The sequence below is a fragment of the Cryptotermes secundus genome, unplaced genomic scaffold (assembly GCF_002891405.2).
Source record: "Cryptotermes secundus unplaced genomic scaffold, Csec_1.0 scaffold115, whole genome shotgun sequence".
In the NCBI taxonomy this organism is placed as follows: Eukaryota; Metazoa; Arthropoda; class Insecta; order Blattodea; family Kalotermitidae; genus Cryptotermes; species Cryptotermes secundus.
The window spans coordinates 457445-477817 of NW_019721516.1; the positions used below are offsets into that span (position 1 = coordinate 457445).

General features: G+C 38.3%; 1 protein-coding gene across 1 annotated transcript in view; it reads left to right on the forward strand.

The window, feature by feature from the left end:
- The window catches only part of LOC111875420 (protein transport protein Sec24C), a 43481-nt gene that overhangs the window by 13885 nt on the left and 9223 nt on the right, over positions 1–20373 (forward strand). The window contains exons 5-13 of the mRNA XM_023871660.2: positions 2231–2410; positions 4316–4495; positions 7441–7636; positions 10161–10276; positions 11946–12149; positions 13879–14085; positions 17682–17808; positions 19348–19508; positions 19738–19917. Coding sequence (XP_023727428.1) covers positions 2231–2410; positions 4316–4495; positions 7441–7636; positions 10161–10276; positions 11946–12149; positions 13879–14085; positions 17682–17808; positions 19348–19508; positions 19738–19917 — 1551 coding nt within the window. The remainder of the gene's footprint in view (positions 1–2230; positions 2411–4315; positions 4496–7440; positions 7637–10160; positions 10277–11945; positions 12150–13878; positions 14086–17681; positions 17809–19347; positions 19509–19737; positions 19918–20373) is intronic.

Genomic DNA, 20373 nt, shown 5'->3' on the forward strand with positions numbered 1-20373 from the left:
TTGCTTCGTCTGATGCGTATCCTTTGACCTGTCCAGCAAGGGAGGCCCTGCCAGTAGCTACGCTACCGCTGGTATAGCTCTCAGGGTCCTTGGCATACTCAAACCCCCTCACCACGATAAGGTGGAGACACCAACGAGGGGGCCTTACAGCAGTTCATTAGTAAAATGGATGTTTAAGTGACTGTATTTTGGTATGTTATTTACATCCATATTGTATTTGGAAAGTAGTGAGAAAGAGAATTATAAAAAATAAGTGAGTTTTTAGGCTATCACAGTGGTGAGCATTAAGATTATCTTCTGGGAAGAAATGCCTTATAGTCTGGTAGATATATATCAGTCTGTATTATGGGATGTAACACTCTATAGCCTGATAGAAAAGTACCAATCTGTCGTCTGGATTGTGATACCTCATAGGCCGATAGATAGGTATCGATCTGCCCACGTCAGACACATGGCAGAATGTCCCAGAAGACCATAATCTTAATATTCACTGCCTTTCAAACCCTATGTCTCATATAGTGACCTTCAGTGGGGAAGTACTCTGTGAAATGTCCTTGGATTTGACTCGCTCTCCAAATCACTACTACTTCCCTGAAATTGAGTCAGTATATATAAATATATGTGTGTGTGTGTATATATATAAGTGCACCTCCCTCAAGTCTGTAGGACTTCAGGTGGGGTAGTTCTCCTATTGAAGTCCCATGAAAGAGATCTGGCTGTTTCTATAGGGGTATTACCCTCCGACCTTGGCCTCATAAGGGTTTTGGTTGAGGTATCTCCCTGCTTGGGTGAGCCTGCATTCCCTGGTTGCTGAATTCCCCAGTTCCTGCTTCACCTGCCCTTGCTCTTGCCCTTTTCACTCTCCAGCCAGCACAACCAAACAGTGCGTTCTTCACCAGATTGAGTCCACCTACTCCATAGACTAGGTGCCCTAGACCTTCTGCTGTAGGTATGCTAGAACTGCTAGCTCCCTGCAGTAGTACATCAGTGCTACCGACTCCCAAAAGAGGGGTCCTTGCTTTTACCTTGTCAAGTTTATCACCTCTGGTTCATCCCTACCTTTGGCTGAAATCTCAACAGCAGGATTGCTGGTTGCAACTGGGCCCCTTAATGGTGTACCAGAGCTTCCAGCCCCCTGCTGAAGTATTTCTCGAAGGGATTTCCTTGATGGGGAGTCCTGTTCTTTTTTAGGTCTGAGGACCAGTTTTTTCTATTTGGTTTCCACAATGGTCCCATGAGTAATGGAAATTTAAAACATCACCACTCGCAGCACCCGATACAGGTGGAAAGCATAAATAAAACGGGATGCTGCCTGTTGGCGTTTGGAGTTTCGGCTGCTCAGACGGTAGGACAAGATTCTATCTCAGGGTGACTTCTGGGCCTTGCTCACACAAGGAGATAGAGAACACTTAAAACACACACTTCACCAACACTGTTGCTCTTTATTGTAGATGTGAACTAGAATTACATATTACAAGGCTGTAGCACTTTGAATTTGTGTACTGGACTCGGCCAACACTGATTTAACGTCCAGGAGGTTACTCCTATTACTCCCTATAGACGACTGACTCCTGTTACTCACTAAGACCACTGACTCCTGTTACTCCCTTTAGACAACTGACTCCTCCGGAGATGCAGAAATCCTGACGGTTTCGGTAACACCCGGTTTCCTCTCCTCTAAAATTTTGCTGATTGGCTGAACCTAAAATTTGGGTGTTTCTCTCATTTGCATTCAGCCAATCCCTAACAATATCCATGTTAATTTGGGCATAAGTACAAGACGGTCCTTCTCACAGCTCTCAAATAAATGAAGGTACACTAACGATCGCGCGGTATGCCCCTCCGAAAATTATTGCAACTCGTATCTGTCAAGTTTCAAATTTTCAAAGACTCGTACCGCCGAAATTAAGCATTGAAATTGCCAGAAAACGCAGTGAGATACTTCCTGCTCCATTCTGGATTTTCAAGTGACCTGCAGCTTGGTTGTCCCTCAGAAAGACCAGATTTTGTCCTTGGCGCCTGCTGGTGCTGGAGTCAGCTGTGTATAATCTTTTGTTAACAGTAATACAGTTTGTTTACATGTAGTACATTGTAATTAAGAATTTAAATTAACGACATTACTGAGGCTCCTGCATGGTGCGTTTACTGATGGCATCATTACAGCCTGTAATGTATGACCTTAAGTGGGTCGTAGTTATTCCTGCCTTGTATGTGTTAATTTCTTTAATAGGATATGTACCAGCCAAATGCAGGAGCTCCACCTCAGATGCAGCAGCCCTCCATGGGAGTGCAGGGCCCTACTCCAAACTACCCCCCACTGCATCAACCTGTGGGTCCACAGCAAACAGCACATCAGGGCATGCAGTCTCAACCTGCAAGACGTCTTAATCCCAATGATATGCCAAGCCCTGTAAGTATGCAGCACTTGATAATGCCCACAACCCCTTTCACTGTCTCCCTCTACCTCCTCATTCTTCTGTAAATAAATTTCTGCTCTATCTAAGTAACTAACTCCATTGAGCTGAGTTCTTCTTGAGCCACTTAAAAATTTCCAAACATTTTATGGAACCTGAAGGTTCATTACCATGTCCACAAGAGTCCTCCACTGATCCCTGTCCTATACCAGATCAATCCAGTTCATACCACCCCATCCAGTCTATATAAGACCCATCTTAATATTATCCTGCCACCTATGTCATGCAAGAGCAATACGCCTTTGGTGAGGAGTCTTGGTCGCTTCCGTTGAATGGCCTTACAAAGTTCCCAAGTGGCTTCCATTTGTTCGGCCCTCTTAAACATCATCTTTCAGCTGAACATTTTCCCAACGATGAAGCTGTAGAAAGGGAAGCCACTGCCTGGTTCCGACAGCAGCCCAAAGAATTTTATGCTGCTGGTTTTCAGGGCCTTGTGAAACAACGGTATAAGTGCCTCAATGTACAGGGAGATTATGTTGAGAAATAAAAGCATTTTTCAAATCAGTACTCATATTTGTTTAAGTTTTATATCCATTTGTAACTTACTTATTGACTTACCCTCGTATATTATGAGTGGTATGCCATTGGAGACCACCCCAGTATCATAGTTCTTAATCTTCTACAATCAGTAATAACATGATGAATAATCAGACTTGTGAACACTAGTTCCACTTAATTTAGGGTCCTGAAGTGATGATAGTACCACTAGATCATCAGAAGCTATGACATTTTATTAAGATAATATTTTTTGGAACATGAAATAATAACATGGTAGCTGCATGAAAAATTTTCTTTCACTTTTACTTTGATGATAGTGACTGATGAACTGTTGGAGACAAGCTTGTGAAATTTGGTACAAATCACATGTGAGTATAAAATATTGTTTGCAAATCAATAAATTACAGACAGCGAAGTAAAATTTTGACATTATATCCTACCAGTTTAATGTAGACAGAGTCTGTGCTGATAATAATACATTTTTTTTAAAAATTAATCAAAACAGCAGCAGAAATGATGATGATGATTGATTGATTGATTGATTTATTTTGTCACTGTAGATCATTGTACATGATATAGGACAAGTCAAGTTAATTCTGAATATTAACAATTTAATATATGAGTAAGATTAAAATTACAATAGTTACAGTTGCTTACAGTTGATTACAATTTAGAATTAGTTAGATATTCTTATTTGTGGAGAATTTGATGGAATGAAGATTGGCAGGGGAAACCGAAGTACTCGGAGGAAACCTGCCCCAGCACCACTTTGTCCATCACAAATCCCACTTGCCCAGATCTCAGTGGTGGGAAGCCAGCGACTAATCGCTTAAGCTATGGCGTGGCCTTAGAATAATGATATGGATAGCTTGTGTAATGTTCACTGCAGATTGGTGCCCTTCTTGATGGCCTGGTATTCTCAATCTCTCTCTAAGCGGCCTACGTAGACGTCCCTCCATCACATGATGTCCTTTCTATCACATATCCAACATGACAACAACAGATTTGTATGACTAGAGAAATCTATGCTTTAGGAAAGTAGACTTAAAGAGTTCTGCTTGAACTCCTTGTTACTGAGAAAACCTCATGCATGCAATGCTTTTACAGTCACTGCCTTTGAAGAATTTGATTTTAAAATTTTCTTATAAGTTACTTAGTATTAACATTTAAATTTATGATGTTAATTTCACACTTTTTAGTAATTAAGTGTGGAATTCTGTCACATGATTATAAAGTAAACACAGAACTATATTATGGTCATATATTAAGTTTGTAGCGTGGTTTCTATGAAGTGTGCTTTTAAATTGCATGTATAAACTAATACTGAATCCTTGATCTTCCAGATTCAGGTGATGCAAGATGATCAGAGCAATAGGTCAGGCGTTTTTTGCACAAATCAGAAGGGGCTGGTTCCACCTCTCGTCACCACCAATTTTATCACGCAAGACCAAGGCAATGCTAGCCCCAGATACATTCGTAGCTCGATGTACAATGTTCCAGCTACCATTGACATAATGAAGCAAGTAAGATCCCTTCACATAAATAAATTTTTAATACTGAAGGCTGTAGAAAGATTATATTATATGTATTTTCTTGTCATTCACAAGTATAACCCTTGAAAATTTCATAATTATTGCTGAAAGAGGATACTTACTGTCCCAGTTTAGTGTACAATATTATATGTGCCAATTGTGACCAAAAATATTTTTATGACTTCAAGAATTGCTATTTAATTTTACTATGTGATGTCTGTTAAATGGGTCACATGATTTTTTCTCAGTTCCTTTTATTTTACCGTTCCTGAACATGTTGTAATCTTTGCTAGCAATACTGTTAAGAGCACATTACTGTGGCTGAAGGTATGAGGAAAAGCTATTTTTCAAATTCAGTAAAACTTTGGAACCTTCTTTTTGAGTATTTTAATGACTGTAGCAAATGTACTGTAATCTCTTGTGAACACAAGGCTTAGGTTTTGTAATTAAACTGTGGATATGAATACTGTATTGCATCAGGACTTGATCATATGGTGAACACGAGGCTTAGGTTTTGTAATTAAACTGTGGATATGAATTCTGTATTGCATCAGGACTTGATCATATGGTGAACACGAGGCTTAGGTTTTGTAATTAAACTGTGGATATGAATTCTGTATTGCATCAGGATTTGACCATATTGTGAACATGATGCTTAGGTTTTGTGGATATGAATGCTGTATTGCATCAGGACTTGATCACGTTAGAAATAGGAGTAAGGTGAATGAACCTCCACCTGGAACTCACTTTGTATAAGGAACTTTAACTTTTTGGTGTGCTTGCTTCAGTACTAGCCGTAATGGCTTCTTAATTTCACTTAATGTTTCTGACAGAAAATTAATTGATGAGAAAATTCTTTCCAACAGATGCTACACTTTCATCACACTCTACCATTTGTCTGTTTGAAAGTGATACTTTTGTGACTGTTCTTGGAAAGCAGTGCCACTCAATATTATTCCAAAATCGTTTTTAAAGTGCTATTTGTTTAATGTGGAAGATGGAATTCAAGATAACATTCTTTGGGAAGACAGTGAACAAAGCGGAAAGGGTGCATCATATTCAGGAGATGAAAGTGCAACTGAAGGATTAATGGATGAATTTTCTGATTAAATAAAAGAGACAGAAAGGGATATGCTTGTAGTCAAAATTTTAAATTTCTATTTCTGTTCCAAATAAGCTGATTGAAATATATTCTACTTTGTTCCTCAAACCCCTATTTAAAAATTGGATGCATATTAAATTTGATGGCTTCTTATATTTGAAGTAATGTGGTATTTGTCATGTCACATTTAGCAACCCCAGTATATTCTAAGAAGTACCACAGTTATGACAATACAAGCAGTTACTATTAATCCTTGAGTTAGCATGTCCTAAAATTTTACATAAGTGGGCATGTGGCATACTCTGTACACCACTTTGTTTTTGCAAAGTAAATCATGAATATGCATAAGCTATTGGTTTACTTTTAAGTAAATCTGTCCAATTTCTCATTAAACTTAAGCGCAGTTATTATATTATGATTAATTAGCAACATAGTTGAAATATAATTAAGAATTATAAACCAAATTTCACTTTAATTCTTCATTAGTTCAGTGAACATTTAAATATTAACTTCAGGAACTATGCTGTTCTCTGTCACATGCATTGCAGTTGTATGTTATCCATAGATGTCCTTCGCATGCATATTGATTGGATGAATTGCATGTTACTGTTGTGTCCATATTCTTTGCCCACCCACACAAACATACCGTCCATGCTTTTAGCTCACAACTTCTTCACATGTTTCATGGGCCTTCATATTTCGAAAGGAATTCCATCACATCCACTGGAAGCAACTTTATTTTTGATTTGATTTGGTTTCGTTTCGTTTCGTTGAGGCACTATGCTACAAGCTGGAAGGTCGCGGGATGAAATCCCAATTAGGTGGTTTTTTTCAGTTTACTACCTAATCCTTCCAGCCGCACTATGGCCCTCGGTTTGACTCAGGCTTTAACAGAAATGAGTACCAGGAGTATTCTGGGAATATTCTTGGGGTAAAGTGTGGCCGGCACGTAGGGCTGACAACCTTGCTGCCATCTATGAGCCGATTGTCTAGAAAATGTGGGAACCTCAACATCTCACAACCCTCTGGGCCTCCACAGCCTGTTACAGGGATACCTTTACTTTTTACCATACTTTGGTTTGGTTNTTTTTGATTTGATTTGGTTTCGTTTCGTTGAGGCACTATGCTACAAGCTGGAAGGTCGCGGGATGAAATCCCAATTAGGTGGTTTTTTTCAGTTTACTACCTAATCCTTCCAGCCGCACTGTGGCACTGGGTTTGACTCAGGCTTTAACAGAAATGAGTACCAGGAGCATTCTGGGAATATTCTTGGGGTAAAGTGTGGCCGGCACGTAGGGCTGACAACCTTGCTGCCATCTATGAGCCGATTGTCTAGAAAATGTGGGAACCTCAACATCTCACAACCCTCTGGGCCTCCACAGCCTGTTACAGGGATACCTTTACTTTTTACCATACTTTGGTTTGGTTTCGGCTGGACTGGGCTGGGTTGGTCGGTTGTGAGATTGTTTGTCTAGTGTCAGTGCGAGCAAAGGTAATATTGATGACACCAGTGATTGTTTAAGTGTGTATAGTACTAAATTTTCCCTGGGAGTTTCTCTCCACTCCAGTCATTAAATCAGTGAACTATGTGGATTGTATCAGAGTTATGTTTGTCTCTAAAAGACAGTTTTTTAAAAAAGAGGTCAGGACAAAGGGATGGGCAGCAGATGTCCAGTTCTCACCATATCATTGCATTTGCTTGGAGCAGTTAAGAAAAAATATAAATAAAAAGTAAAATCACAGTCAGATAGTGAGCTCTTGCTGTCTTTAGAAAAACTATTGTCATATTTTATTTTATATGAACATAATTTTTCATGATTTTTTTTATTTCCAGGCTGCTCTGCCATTTGGTATTATAGTAAGTCCTTTGGCAAGAACTGTTGGTGAGGAATATGTGCTACCCATTGTGAACATGGGAGAAATTGGACCTGTTAGATGCAACCGGTGCAAAGCATACATGTGTCCATACATGCAATTCATTGATGGTGGACGACGTTTCCATTGCCTCTTCTGCAAAGCCACTACAGAAGGTGAGGGTCTTATACACAGAAGAACCAGAATGCAGCATGAATCTTTCTCTGTTGAAGATTAATTCTAAGTCAGATGTTATATTTTAGCGTCCTCTTACACTGATTCATGTCCATGGTTTATGCTGACCGTCTTACAGTGTATACACTTTTTTACCTTATTCTTCACTTCCACACTACATGTTTCGGCACTAATGTGCCATCTTCAGGTTTCTTTATGCATGTTAAATTATTGTACTGTACGCCACAATATCTCCATTCTAAAATGACTAAAATCTGTGTTCGTCATATAGGACGATGAATTCTAAATAATAAAACTTTTCAGGATTCTTCCTACGTCGCACTAAAACACACAAATTACGCCAATCCTCTTTTATGTGAGCATTCCTCCTACATATATTTGTGTATCGTGTTCTGTGTTGTGTTTTGCTCCTGTTACTGCATGCATTGTACAGCAGTACAATTCGCGTTTTTGAGTGCGACGTAGGAAGAATCCTAAAAAGTTTTATTATTTAGAATTCATTGTCCTATATGACGAACACAGATTTTAGTCATTTTAGAATGGAGACATTGTGGCATGCAGTACAATAGTTTAACATGCATAAAGACACCTGAAGATGGCACATTAGTGCCAAAACATGTAGTGTGGAAGTGAAGAATAAGGTGAAAAAGTGTATACACTGTAAGACGGTCAGCATAAACCATGGACATGTAAGTCAGATGTTATAGTGAAGAGTAGAGTCCTCTGGATTCTAATGCCATGAAGCTTGGAGAGAGTCCAACATTTCGAAGGAACATATTACATCCCTCTTCATTGTCAGAGTAAGCCAAGTAAGCAACCAGCAGGTGACAAGTACCACCTGCTTCTGCAGGTGAACCGTACTCTTCTTAGTCACCACTCTGAGAACATCAGATCCAACAAGATTTTATAGTTTTTCCATAATTTTTATGATAAGAGATTTTCCAAATTGGAACCAAGATTCATGTAAGCCTTATATCAATTTGATTTAATTATATCATTTATTTGTCAGTGCCTTTGGAGTATAAGAAATAAAGACATGAATACAAAGATAATCCAGAAATTGAAAAAAAACAAACATTTGTATATACCGTATGTCCAAAAAGTATTCGACTTTATTTTTTTCCGCTGTAAGTAATGGCCAAAGGGGTGGGGAAACTGAGCGTAGTGGTAGAAGGGACTTTCATGCCCATGCATGATTTTTTGCTGACTTGCAACACTGTTGGATGCGTCTGTGGCTGCCAGATAGCGAAGTGGTGTAATACGTGTTCATCGCATTCTCGTTTCGCTCAAGATGACAGAACGCTTGGAGCAGCGATACTGCATCAAGTTTTGTCAAAAACTTGGGGATACCCAAGCGGAAACAATTCGCAAAATTCAGCAGGCTTTCGGCGATGATGCAATGGTGGTCACTCAAATTAAAAGAGTGGTTCAACCGCTTTAAACATGGCTGTATGTCGGCGGACAGTGAGCAGCGTTCCAGGAGACTGTCAATGAGCCGAAATGCTGATGTCATTGAAAAAGTGTGGACACTGATCATGGAGGACCATCGTTTGGNGTTCTTGAAGACTGTGATCACTGGTGACGAGTCGTGGGTGTACGGATATGACCTGGAAACCAAGGTCCAGGCATCAAAATGGAAGCATCCAACATTCCCGAGGCCCAAAAGAGCACGACAAGTTCAGAGCAATGTGAAGGTGATACTGACTTTTTTTCGATTACCGGGGTGTTGTGCATCATCAGTACGCACCACTAGGCCAGACTGTCAATAAGGACTACTACCAAGGAGTCCTCCGTTCTCTTCATGATGCAGTTCATCGCAAGAGACTGGAGCAGTGGGACGCACGCGCCTGGCAGCTGCATCATGACAATGCCCCAGCTCATTCATCACACCTGATCCAGGGTTTCCAGGCCAAGCACGGCATTCCGCAGGCTCGCCAGGCTCTCTACTCTCCTGACATGGCTCCTTGTGATTTCTGGCTGTTCCCGAGATTGAAGACACCGCTAAAAGGCTGCTGTTTTGACAGCCGCGAGGACATCATACAGAACATGATGCCACAGCTGCACGCCATTCCAAAAGAAGCCTTCCAGAATTGCTTCCAGCGATGGAAGGACCACTGGGCTAAGTGTGTGGAGTCACAAGGGGCCTGCTTTGAAGGCGATTAGGTATTGTAGCCACCCAGATACAGAATTTTTTTTCCCGGCCCAAGGTCAGATACTTTTTGGACAGAGTAGTATATCCTTTACTTAATCACATTTCCTACTTTCTCTCTCTCAATGAAATTGAGCAGTAAGGATTAATTGAGAGTCACCTGCGAGCAGATTGGATGTAACACACTTTGAAGAATGTTAAGTTAGACATCAGAAATTCATTAGGTTTTTAGCTGTCATGAAATGGGCTTGTTGGATATTTAATGAAGAACAAAATTTGTGCAGTATCTCAGCACAAAATATGCTAATATTAAAGGAGTTTGAATGAATGTAATTATTGCTTTTTTATGTTAACAGTACCTGCAGAGTACTTTCAGCATTTAGACCATACAGGTCAGCGTGTGGATCGGTTTGAGAGACCAGAGTTGATACTGGGATCATATGAGTTTGTGGCCACTAAGGATTACTGTAGGGTAAGTTGACAACTGGGCTTCAGTAATTTAGTACTGCAAATAATTTTTTACTTTTTCTTTAAGAAATAATTTTATCCTACATTACATATTAACATTATAGTCTTTTCATTCCCCACTTCATTTAATCCGAGGTTAGTAAAGTAACTAGGAATTTTCAATTTTTCATAAAATTCAGTGAGTTTTAGGATATTTAAGACTGCTGGAAATCCTTGCAAGATTTTGAAACTTTTCTAAATTTTTGGTAGTGTTAGGAAGTTTTTGAAATCATTGTCATTTTTAAAAGATGGAAGTATTTCAGAATATTCATAAATTCCAGTATTTTATTATTTTGGAAACAATGACAATTTTGATGTCAGAAATTTTTAAGGTTTGTAAATTTAGGGACATTCTTAAAAATTTTGGAAATTTTAAAAAATGTTTGTTTCTATAATGCTTTCAGCATAGTCATTATTTTTGAAAGGTCTAAAAGATAATGAAAATTGTGAACTTTGAAGAAGTATATACTTTGAATTCTGTAAGGTTGGCCATAGTCTCTGTGTTAGATCTTTTTCTATCCAGTTGGACAGAAATGTTGTGGCTGGGACACACTGTGATAGGTTAGGTTGTGGTAGGTTAGATTAAGTTAGGTTTTATACCTCAGCAGGTGACTGTGCATTACACACTGCACCTAATCAGAGCCTGGAAAAATAGTTAGGAATCGTCAGTTTTTTATAAATAATTTTAGAATTTTCAGAAATTTTGTAAAGTTTTGAAAATTTTCATAGGCATTGAAGTTCCAAGTATTTCAATATCTTTGTGATCTTTACAGTTTTGTCTTTGGAATAGGAAAAGTCAATATTTTAGCAAAGTACTTTGTATTTTGGAAATTTCAGAACTTTCTTGAACATTTTAAAATTGTTCAGAATTGTTGAAACCTTTGTGATGTTTGTAGTATACTTCTAATTTGAGCCTTGTTTGCATCATGGCTTCCTTCATTCCTGTCTCCCACCCATTTTTCACCTTTTGGTTCTAGAAGTCTTATTGTGAGACCAACCACACAATTCCCCTCTCTCCCCATCCTCCAACTGTTTCTAGTTTGGTTGAGTCAGGAAGTAGGGAGTGGATGTCCACTCAGTGACGAGAAGTCGGGGAAGGCAGGCAACGAATTTTGTTTGGTTGTGGCCGGTCTAAATTCGGCTGTTACTTGTCCCAAACATTCACGGGAAACGCTCCCCTTACCCAGTTGGGAGAAACACTCCAAACCGAATTTAGACTGGCCATGACCAAACAGAATTTGTTACCTGCCTTCCCCAACTTCTCGTCACTGAGTGGGCTTCCGCTTCCTGACTCAACCAAACTAGAAACAATTGGAGGGGGGAGAGAGAAGGTAATCACATGGTAGGTCTCATGATACAACTTCTAGAACCAAAAGCTGAAAAAGGGGTGGGAGATAGGAATGAAGCAAGCCATGCTGCAAACATGGCTCAAATTTTGGAAAGATCTCAAGAAACTGTCATCTTCAAAACTATGAATGTTTTGATGTGTATTAAAAAGCAACATACTTTTGAGCTGTGTAGTTCATTTTGTGGGTCTTGGTCTCCATAATGGAGTCATGCATTCATTGAGCATACTACTGCAATCATTTCCATATGAAAACTGTAACGTTATTGATTCTGTCATCTTCTTACAGGACAACACATTCCCAAAGCCTCCAGCACTCATCTTTCTCATTGATGTGTCTTATAACAATATCAAAAATGGCATGGTTCGCCTTCTGTGCAGCCAGATGAAAGAAATACTGAAACTCTTACCCAAGGATGAAGGTGCTGAAAAATCCAATATGAGGGTCGGCTTCATCACATACAATAACACGGTGCATTTCTACAATGTTAAGGTAAAGAATATAATCTGTGAAAATATTTTCTTCAGTTTGCAATGATAACTTCACAATTCATTGACACTGTTGGACATTTCAGCTTTTGTGGGGCAGCCCTTTAGAGAGTTGTTCCACTCTTCTATCTTCCCAGAACTTATTCCTTTTGTTTTCATCATCATTCTGCTCTTGTTCTCTCTAATTTAATTTCACATCATGCTATCAGCTGCTTCATTGTTGTTGTTCCACCACATTTTCTTGAAATTATGGTGGAAATTGAAACCATTTCTTATTTCTTATCTTGTATATTCAGTGTCCATGCTGTCAATGTATAGTAATGTTTTATCTTGTTTTGGAGCAGTTATTCTGTTTGTTATGATCATGATGTATGTTTTCATTTACATATATTTTACTGAATGCCATTGCACTGTTCTCTTGCATTTGGTAACTTGTTTCTGATGGTATTCACTTTTTTGCCACACACAAATTCTGGGTGCCACTTCTAAGCACAGATGAGCTAACTTAAGGCTGGTAGAGGCTGTTTGATGTATACAGGGTGTCCCAGGAGGAATGTGCCAAACTTCGGGAGGGTGTTCCTTATGTTAAAGTATGCCGATATAACCCAAAACACCTATGTCCAAAGTTGAACGGTTACGGAGATAATGGCCCAAGAAAAGTGTGGTCTTCTGGCAGGTCCAAGCACTGTACCTCGCTGTACCTCTCAGCTGAGAGCCCTTATCTATGTTTGTCCTTGAGTGCGATGATACTCCCTAGCCGTGCTTATGTAGTTGGCTCATACCAGAACGCGCAGTCAGCACGTTACGTCATCGCTCGCCAGTCATGTGTTATGTATACTGCTTGGAAACCTAAGGACAATTATGACATGGCGAGCGAGTATTTTGTACTTCAATTTTATGGCTTTCCGTCACTCACAAGTTGGTTTGATGTTACGTACATTATTAACATTACAGAATCCACATATTCCTGCCAGTTTTAATATCTATTTTGTAATCAACAAGTGTGTAACCCCGGTCAAAGTTTGACACTTCTCGGGCCATTATCTCCGTAACCGTTCAACTTTGGACATAGGTGTTTTGGGTTCTATCGGCATACTTTAACATAAGGAACACCCTCCCGAAGTTTGGCACATTCCTCCTGGGACACCCTGTATAATCTTTCTAGAATGGTCTCATGGCTTTGTGAGTGAACTAGGTGCTTTGTGTTGGTAGAAGAACTGGTGAGAGTAGGGAAGCCTGGAACCTTAGTGAAAATGCATGTGAATATGGTCCAAATTCCACTATATATTTTCTTCAAGATAGCCTTTTTTATGTCATAATGCAATCCATGATTTTCCCGTGAACAGTATTATTTCCTTTATCCAGATCTGTATCATAGTATCCTTTGGTTTTGGCCTTTTGTTCTTAGTTATGTTATGAAAATATATCAGTGGACATGATCAATCCCTCCTGGATCATCTCTGAGGTTTGAAGTTCCCACGTGGGGGAGTAATAACACTGGGATGAGATGCCATGTGGTTTGGCAGATTTGTACCAACATATTAGAGGAAGCTGCTGTCTTCATCTTCTGGATAGCCAGAAATATTGATACCTATGTGCCAGCCTACATCCCAGAAGTATTTAGTCTTAGGTCATCTTCGCCCATCAGGCACTATGTCAGTAACTTCATTATCAGCTTAGCTCTTGCAGTCTGTCAAAGCTTTTTAATTTGTATGCTGTATTTTTCTCCTCAGGGTTGTCTTGCTCAGCCACAGATGATGGTGGTTGGGGATGTGCAGGACATGTTTATGCCTCTGCTGGAGGGTTTCCTATGTGATCCCATGGAATCTGAGACTGTTATTGACAGCCTGATGGAGCAGATACCTGCTATGTTTGCTGATACTCGCGAAACAGAGACTATTCTGGCCCCAGCAATCCAGGCTGGTCTTGAAGCACTCAAGGTGCAGTACTAATCCATGCTTTAGACACATTGACCGTGTGTCTCATATTTTTAGAGGCCATTTACTGCATGTTTCTGGCTTATTGTAATTATTAGAAGAGAACAGTTTGACTGTTCATATTTTTCTCTTGTTTCTGGAACAGCTTAAGAATTGTGAAAATTCGCGCACACGCATATGTGCATGTGTGTGTTTGCATACATGCACGCATGTGTTTAGGGGGGCAATGGTATTTATATTGTAATGTGTCTTGAGTTTGAATCTTGTTGATCACGTGTGTAAGTCCAATCCCACTTCTGACACCAGTGTAACATGTGTTGAGTTACTGAATACGCCGTAGAGATCGTTAATTGGTTTATTTCACAACCTACAAATCTCGGCTACAATCAATTATAACAAAGTTGCGGGGTTTCACAATTTATAACCCTATTCGCAAATCAAATCACTCTATTGTCAGTATACACGTTTTTATAACGCGGGAGGTATACAAGTGTAACTGTATCCTGTATCACACACTCCCAGTTACTGAAACTATCACTGATTCTCACACATGCGTCCGTAACTCATAACTGCTGCCTTGAGAACTGTTGATCACACACTAACACTCGCTTGCTGCTCAGCTGGCTTTCATTCCGTTCGCTGTTGCCTGTTGTCCGTGTCAACAGTGTCGTTGCATGCCACGTCACAGTAGGAAGTGGTGCTGAGTCACAGCGGGAAACTGCCACGTCACCGTGCGGAGGGGGGTGACGGAGCGCTGACTCACCCGCCACGTCACTGCTGGGGTGAGGGTTTCTCCATTGTGCAACATGTCACACTATGTTCACAAAATTAAGTGAATTTGAATTTTATACATGTTTCAGAATTTTCCAGTGGTGGTTTATTAGTTGACTAGTTTGTATATATATTATTCACATATTGTTCTACAGAAGATGAGGAATTTCTTGACCAGCTGAGTGACTATTGACTTCTCAGACACTGTCTCTTGAAGTTAGTTATTTAGGTGATTATTAAAGTAACTATGTCCATGAAGTAATGATTGTCAACTATGTTGTATTTTAGCGTCCTGTTGCACTGATTCATATTCATAATGTGTAAGTATTAACAGCTTTCAAGTGCATACAGTCCAATTTACCACTTCTACACTACATGTTTCGACAGTATGCTGCCATCTTCAGGTGTATCGATCCGTCAACTATTTCACTGGTTGCCTTTATATGTCCATTTACAAATAATATTAAATTTGTATAGTCCTTATATAATAAAGTTTATGTATTTAAAATTTAATAGGTTTTAACAAGTTTTAAATACATAAACTTTATTGTTATATAAGGACGTATACAAATTTAATATTATTTATGAAGGACATATAAAGGCAAGCAATGAAATTGTTGATGGATTGATACACCTGAAGATGGCAGCATACTGCCGAAACATGTAGCGTGGAAGTTGTAAATGGGATTGTATGCCCTTGAAGACTGTTAATACATACACATTATGAAAATGATTGTCAGGTTATGGAAAAGAAGGTTGGGGTTTCACACAAGCAGACTTCATCTAATGGCCTGATATTTGTTATACCTGAATCTCGGTGAATAAAAGAAGCAAATATTGAAATGATGTGATGAGTGTCAGTAGCCATGGCCATATAAGAATCTGAAAATATTTCTATGTTGTATTTACATATTTCTTCCCTCCTCCAACATACTCATGTGCTTTGGCAAGTGTGGTAGAAGGCTGATGTGAGAAAAACAGCCCACAAAAAAATTAATTTAGTGAGTATTTTTATATGCCATCAATTTAATTTTATTAACCATAGTAACAATCTTTTGTTTTAAGGAGAGTACATTTTCAGAATTTTCACTGTAATGGATGTTCACTGCCGCTAGTTACTCCTATGTGCAAAATAGCATCACATCAAATTGTACATGTCTCATTTCTCATGGGAGTAATAGGAGCAACAGTCTCTTTAGTGACGGGCCCTATCAGATACTACCCAATAGTGGAATGTAGCTGTTGAATGAACTATCAAATTAAATTATTAGTGAATTATTCACTAACTTGATTTGATTTCTTTCTAGGTATTCATATTATTTGATAGTTTTTAGCAATTTAATTATTTTTTGATTTTCATATGATTATGTCTGTCACTGTATGTGCAAACTCAATCATAAGAGGCAGGTATTGTGCGTATGTGGGTGTTTGTAGTTTTTATATGTTCTAGCATTGATCAGTGGTTAACAAATTTTTTAAGTAACTCAGCTTAAGTTAAGAATAATCATAAGGTGGAAATCCCCTTGTTCAGCCCTGAATATAATTGCAGTTCAGCTCTAGACCACACAACCACTTGTTTTATCATTGGCACCATACTGGTGAATCGGGTTCGTGGTGTACAAAATAAGAATTGTTCACTGTTATTACTCGTAAAATTACATGACCTTTTCATTTGTGTATTAAGCTTAGATTTGACAGTGTTGTTCAGACATTATTTAAGAATAACAAATTAGCAACTAATTTCTTATAAACTCCAACATTTTCACTGTTTAGAATGAGATAACTGCAGATATTCTCTGTTTAATTTTTTGTAGTGGTTTGTAGATTTGTGGGTCAAAACATAACTATGCAGTGGTATCCTGTCTTAATGCGTCTTGATTTAAGATTTTCTCTCATTCACTTTTCAGTTGCAGTGATACCAAGTCAGTTATCTCAGTTTAAGAGGTTCCTCATTTTGTTCAAATCTACTGCTTCTAGAAGGTACCTCACATTGGGGTTTCTCTGTTATGAGCTTTTGACACTGTATAGCTTGTGCTGCCCTCAAGGTTGTTAAACAATAAATAAACAAATAAATAACATATTGTGACATGTCTAACCATTGTGGGGCAACGGGAGGTGGCACGAGTTACCACGAAGACAGACCCTTGTTAAATGGTCGGTTTCCAGGTTGTTGCCCAGCAACACCTATAAACATAGCGATTATGCAACAGGGAAGTGAGGTGCGTTTTCCGTTGTCTGGCGGCGGGTTTATAAGAGAACTACACTGCGTAAGAAGTCAGTTAAAATGTAGTGGCCGCCGAAGTCAGTTGAATTGTAGCAGTCGCCGAGTTCAGTTGTAGCGAGTGAATCGTGAATGTGAAGAATACTGGAACATGTGATTAGAGGCGACAGTGTGAGAAGTCATTGGGAGTGTGTAATTAGTGACACTGGTATCGCTCCCGTATTGCACTGTGAATAAGTGAAGACTATTGAAGATAGTGCGAAGAGATTTGTGAGTAGGGTTTGTAAAGTGTGTAAACCTGCAACTGTGTTATAATTAATTGTAGTTACGATTTGTAGGTTGTTAAATAAACCGATTAACAGTCCAAACGGCGTCTTCAGAGACAAAACACGTTACAATATATTGATTGTACGTTATTGCGTCAATTTTTAATGCTGTTACTAATTTTTATCTGAATGGTCTTCTATTATAGGTCTTAAAATATTAACAGACATATATTCAGTAGTGCTACTGTAATTTAGTAACTGTAAGTTGCTCAGTTTATTGGTATTATAACTTGAAATTGAGATTATAAGAGTAATACTTATATGGTTCAACTTTCATGCAGGCCTCAGAGTGTGCTGGAAAGCTATTAGTGTTCCATTCATCTTTACCAATAGCCGAAGCTCCAGGCAAACTCAGCAACAGAGATGACAGAAAAATCCTAGGTACAGAAAAGGAAAAGGCAGTGCTAAGTAAGTTCTTGTTACATTGTATTGTATAAAATTCTTCTGTCTCCCTGTTATCTGTGTCTACCGCTATTCTGTCACTGGGCAGCCAAGTATAGTTTCTTGCTCAAGTGATTTGTTTGACATTTAGAAGACTCTATATTATATGACATCATGGCACTGAATATTAAAAAAAAACTCATGTGAAGTCATATCCTCTCATTTTTTATATCCTGAATTTATTGATAAGTAGGAATAATTCAGTCTGTTTCTTGCAGTGCATTAATTTTCTTGTATCAAGTAAGAAGTTAATGCACCCTGTCATTTCCATTGTTTATAAAAAAAATAGTATACACCTAGTCACCAGCATGGAATAAGAATTTATTAATGATATTATATGTTAGAAATAAAATCATTTTCTTATTTCAGAACAAAGAAAAACTCCCATTAAAAACATACTTGTGAGCTATTAATGTTTTCTATTGTGATATCAGGTTTTTTTTTAATATAAAATTCAGGAAAAATATACTTCAGGGAGGGGTTTGATAAGTTCACTCAAGTGTAAAGTGTTCTAAAAACATCAAGCTTCATTTGATGTAGAAGGTATAAGAATGTGAACAGTATTTTTGTATGTCTCATTACAAGTACGTGTTATATTGCATTCATTTGAATGTATCATTTTAATATCAAATTTTTTGTTTATCATTGCCTATTGCATTAGCATTTTTCGTATTAGTACAGTTTTCATGTTGTACTACAGATCTAGGAATATCTCCTTTTTCACTGTTAAATGCATAACGTCAACTCCAAATGCTTGAAAAGTATATTTTCATAAACTTCTGCAGGAGGCAATGTATCCATTGCTAATTGTAATAATGATATTTGTACATATTCTTTAGTATCACTTATGCAAACAACCACCAGCAAGTTCACCACAATTTACAGCATCTCCATATTGTTACTGAGGAAGAACTCAAATTTGTATATGCTGAATTCCTTTTATTACATTTATCAAAGAATGAATTTACAGTTTAACCTTTCAGTTATCTGTACAGATTTGTTTCTCACACTCTTCCTGTCTTCATGCAGTTTGGACAGAATATCTTATATATAATATGTATATCTAACTACATGAAACTGAAATTAACGGCTGTGGGGATTCATTGTGCTGACCACGCAGAACCCTCTATCCACTAAAGTTGGTACTAACTTCACTGACAAGTGGTGGTCGCTCAGTCAGTATAGTTTGCTTGTGGACTCCAGCCACGTAGTTTGTTTATCCATCTACATGACCACACTCAAAGTACAGGAGAATCTATGCGATTTCTAGCTCTCAGGGGTTTCATCTAATAATCTTATTAAAAGAACAAGGAATTTTATGCTTCCTCTTTTGCTTGTGTATGTTTCATAACTGACAACAATATATGAAATATTGCAAGTCATATTTACTATTTTGGCATTAATGGGGGAAACATTCAAAACTTCTTCTGTGCACAACCATAGGGTTAAAGATTGTGCTGAACATAAATTCGTGAATCAGTAGATTAACACACATAATTGATTCAGCACCACAGGTGAATGTGTACAACAACCTGGGCCAGGAATGCGTCAGTGCTGGTTGCAGTGTGGATCTATTTGTATTCAACAATTCTTACTTTGACTTGGCTACCATTGGACAAGTGTCAAGATTATCTGGCGGAGAAATTTACAAGTACACATACTTCCAGGTACATGAACAGCTAATTATAAATCTTAGAGTAAATTTTCAAAATTATGTAAGCAAATTAAATTAAACTCTTATTCATTTATGAATATTTTTCTTTACACATACTTGAATTAAATGAATATAAAACTCATTTGCGTAAATGGTTTCTTAAAATCACAGAGTATTTACACTGATGCATATATCATCAGTTAGAAAAATGGTGTTTACTTATGTGCAAAATATTCTGACAGGCTGATCTGGATGGTGAACGACTAATAACAGATATTAAGCATGATGTGATTCGCCCAGTTGCATTTGATGCTGTCATGAGAGTACGAACATCAACAGGTGTTAGAGCAACTGATTTCTATGGTCACTTCTTCATGTCCAACACAAAAGACATGGAACTTGCCAGTATTGATTGTGACAAGGTGAGGAAATGCTTGAAGTTCAGTAACAATGAATGTCTACTTTAATATAAAAGGCATTTGTGCAAACTTTGTGGGTGGGTTATCAAGCAATGAGTTTTCACATGTTACCATCTAGCAGTTAGTTAGGCAACATTGCTGGAATGTGGTGTATCATATGTTCTTACAGAAGACTGTAGTCATTTTTCAGAAAGTGTATCTACAGTAAAACTTGGATATAGCAACATCGGTTTCTGCGACACCTTGTCTATTGCGTCAAATATTCAGTGGTGCGAACTAATTCGTCATAAAGCAACTGTTTTTATACCTTGCTTAGTGTGACATGCACAAATGCATCAACCTCGTATGTAACGTCATTTTCATTCCTGAATTTCTCTGATATCGTGGGAAAGTTCGATGTGTCTGCCCACCCTCACTTTCTCTACTTGCTGACGTGACTGTCCTGGAAGAATACGATCG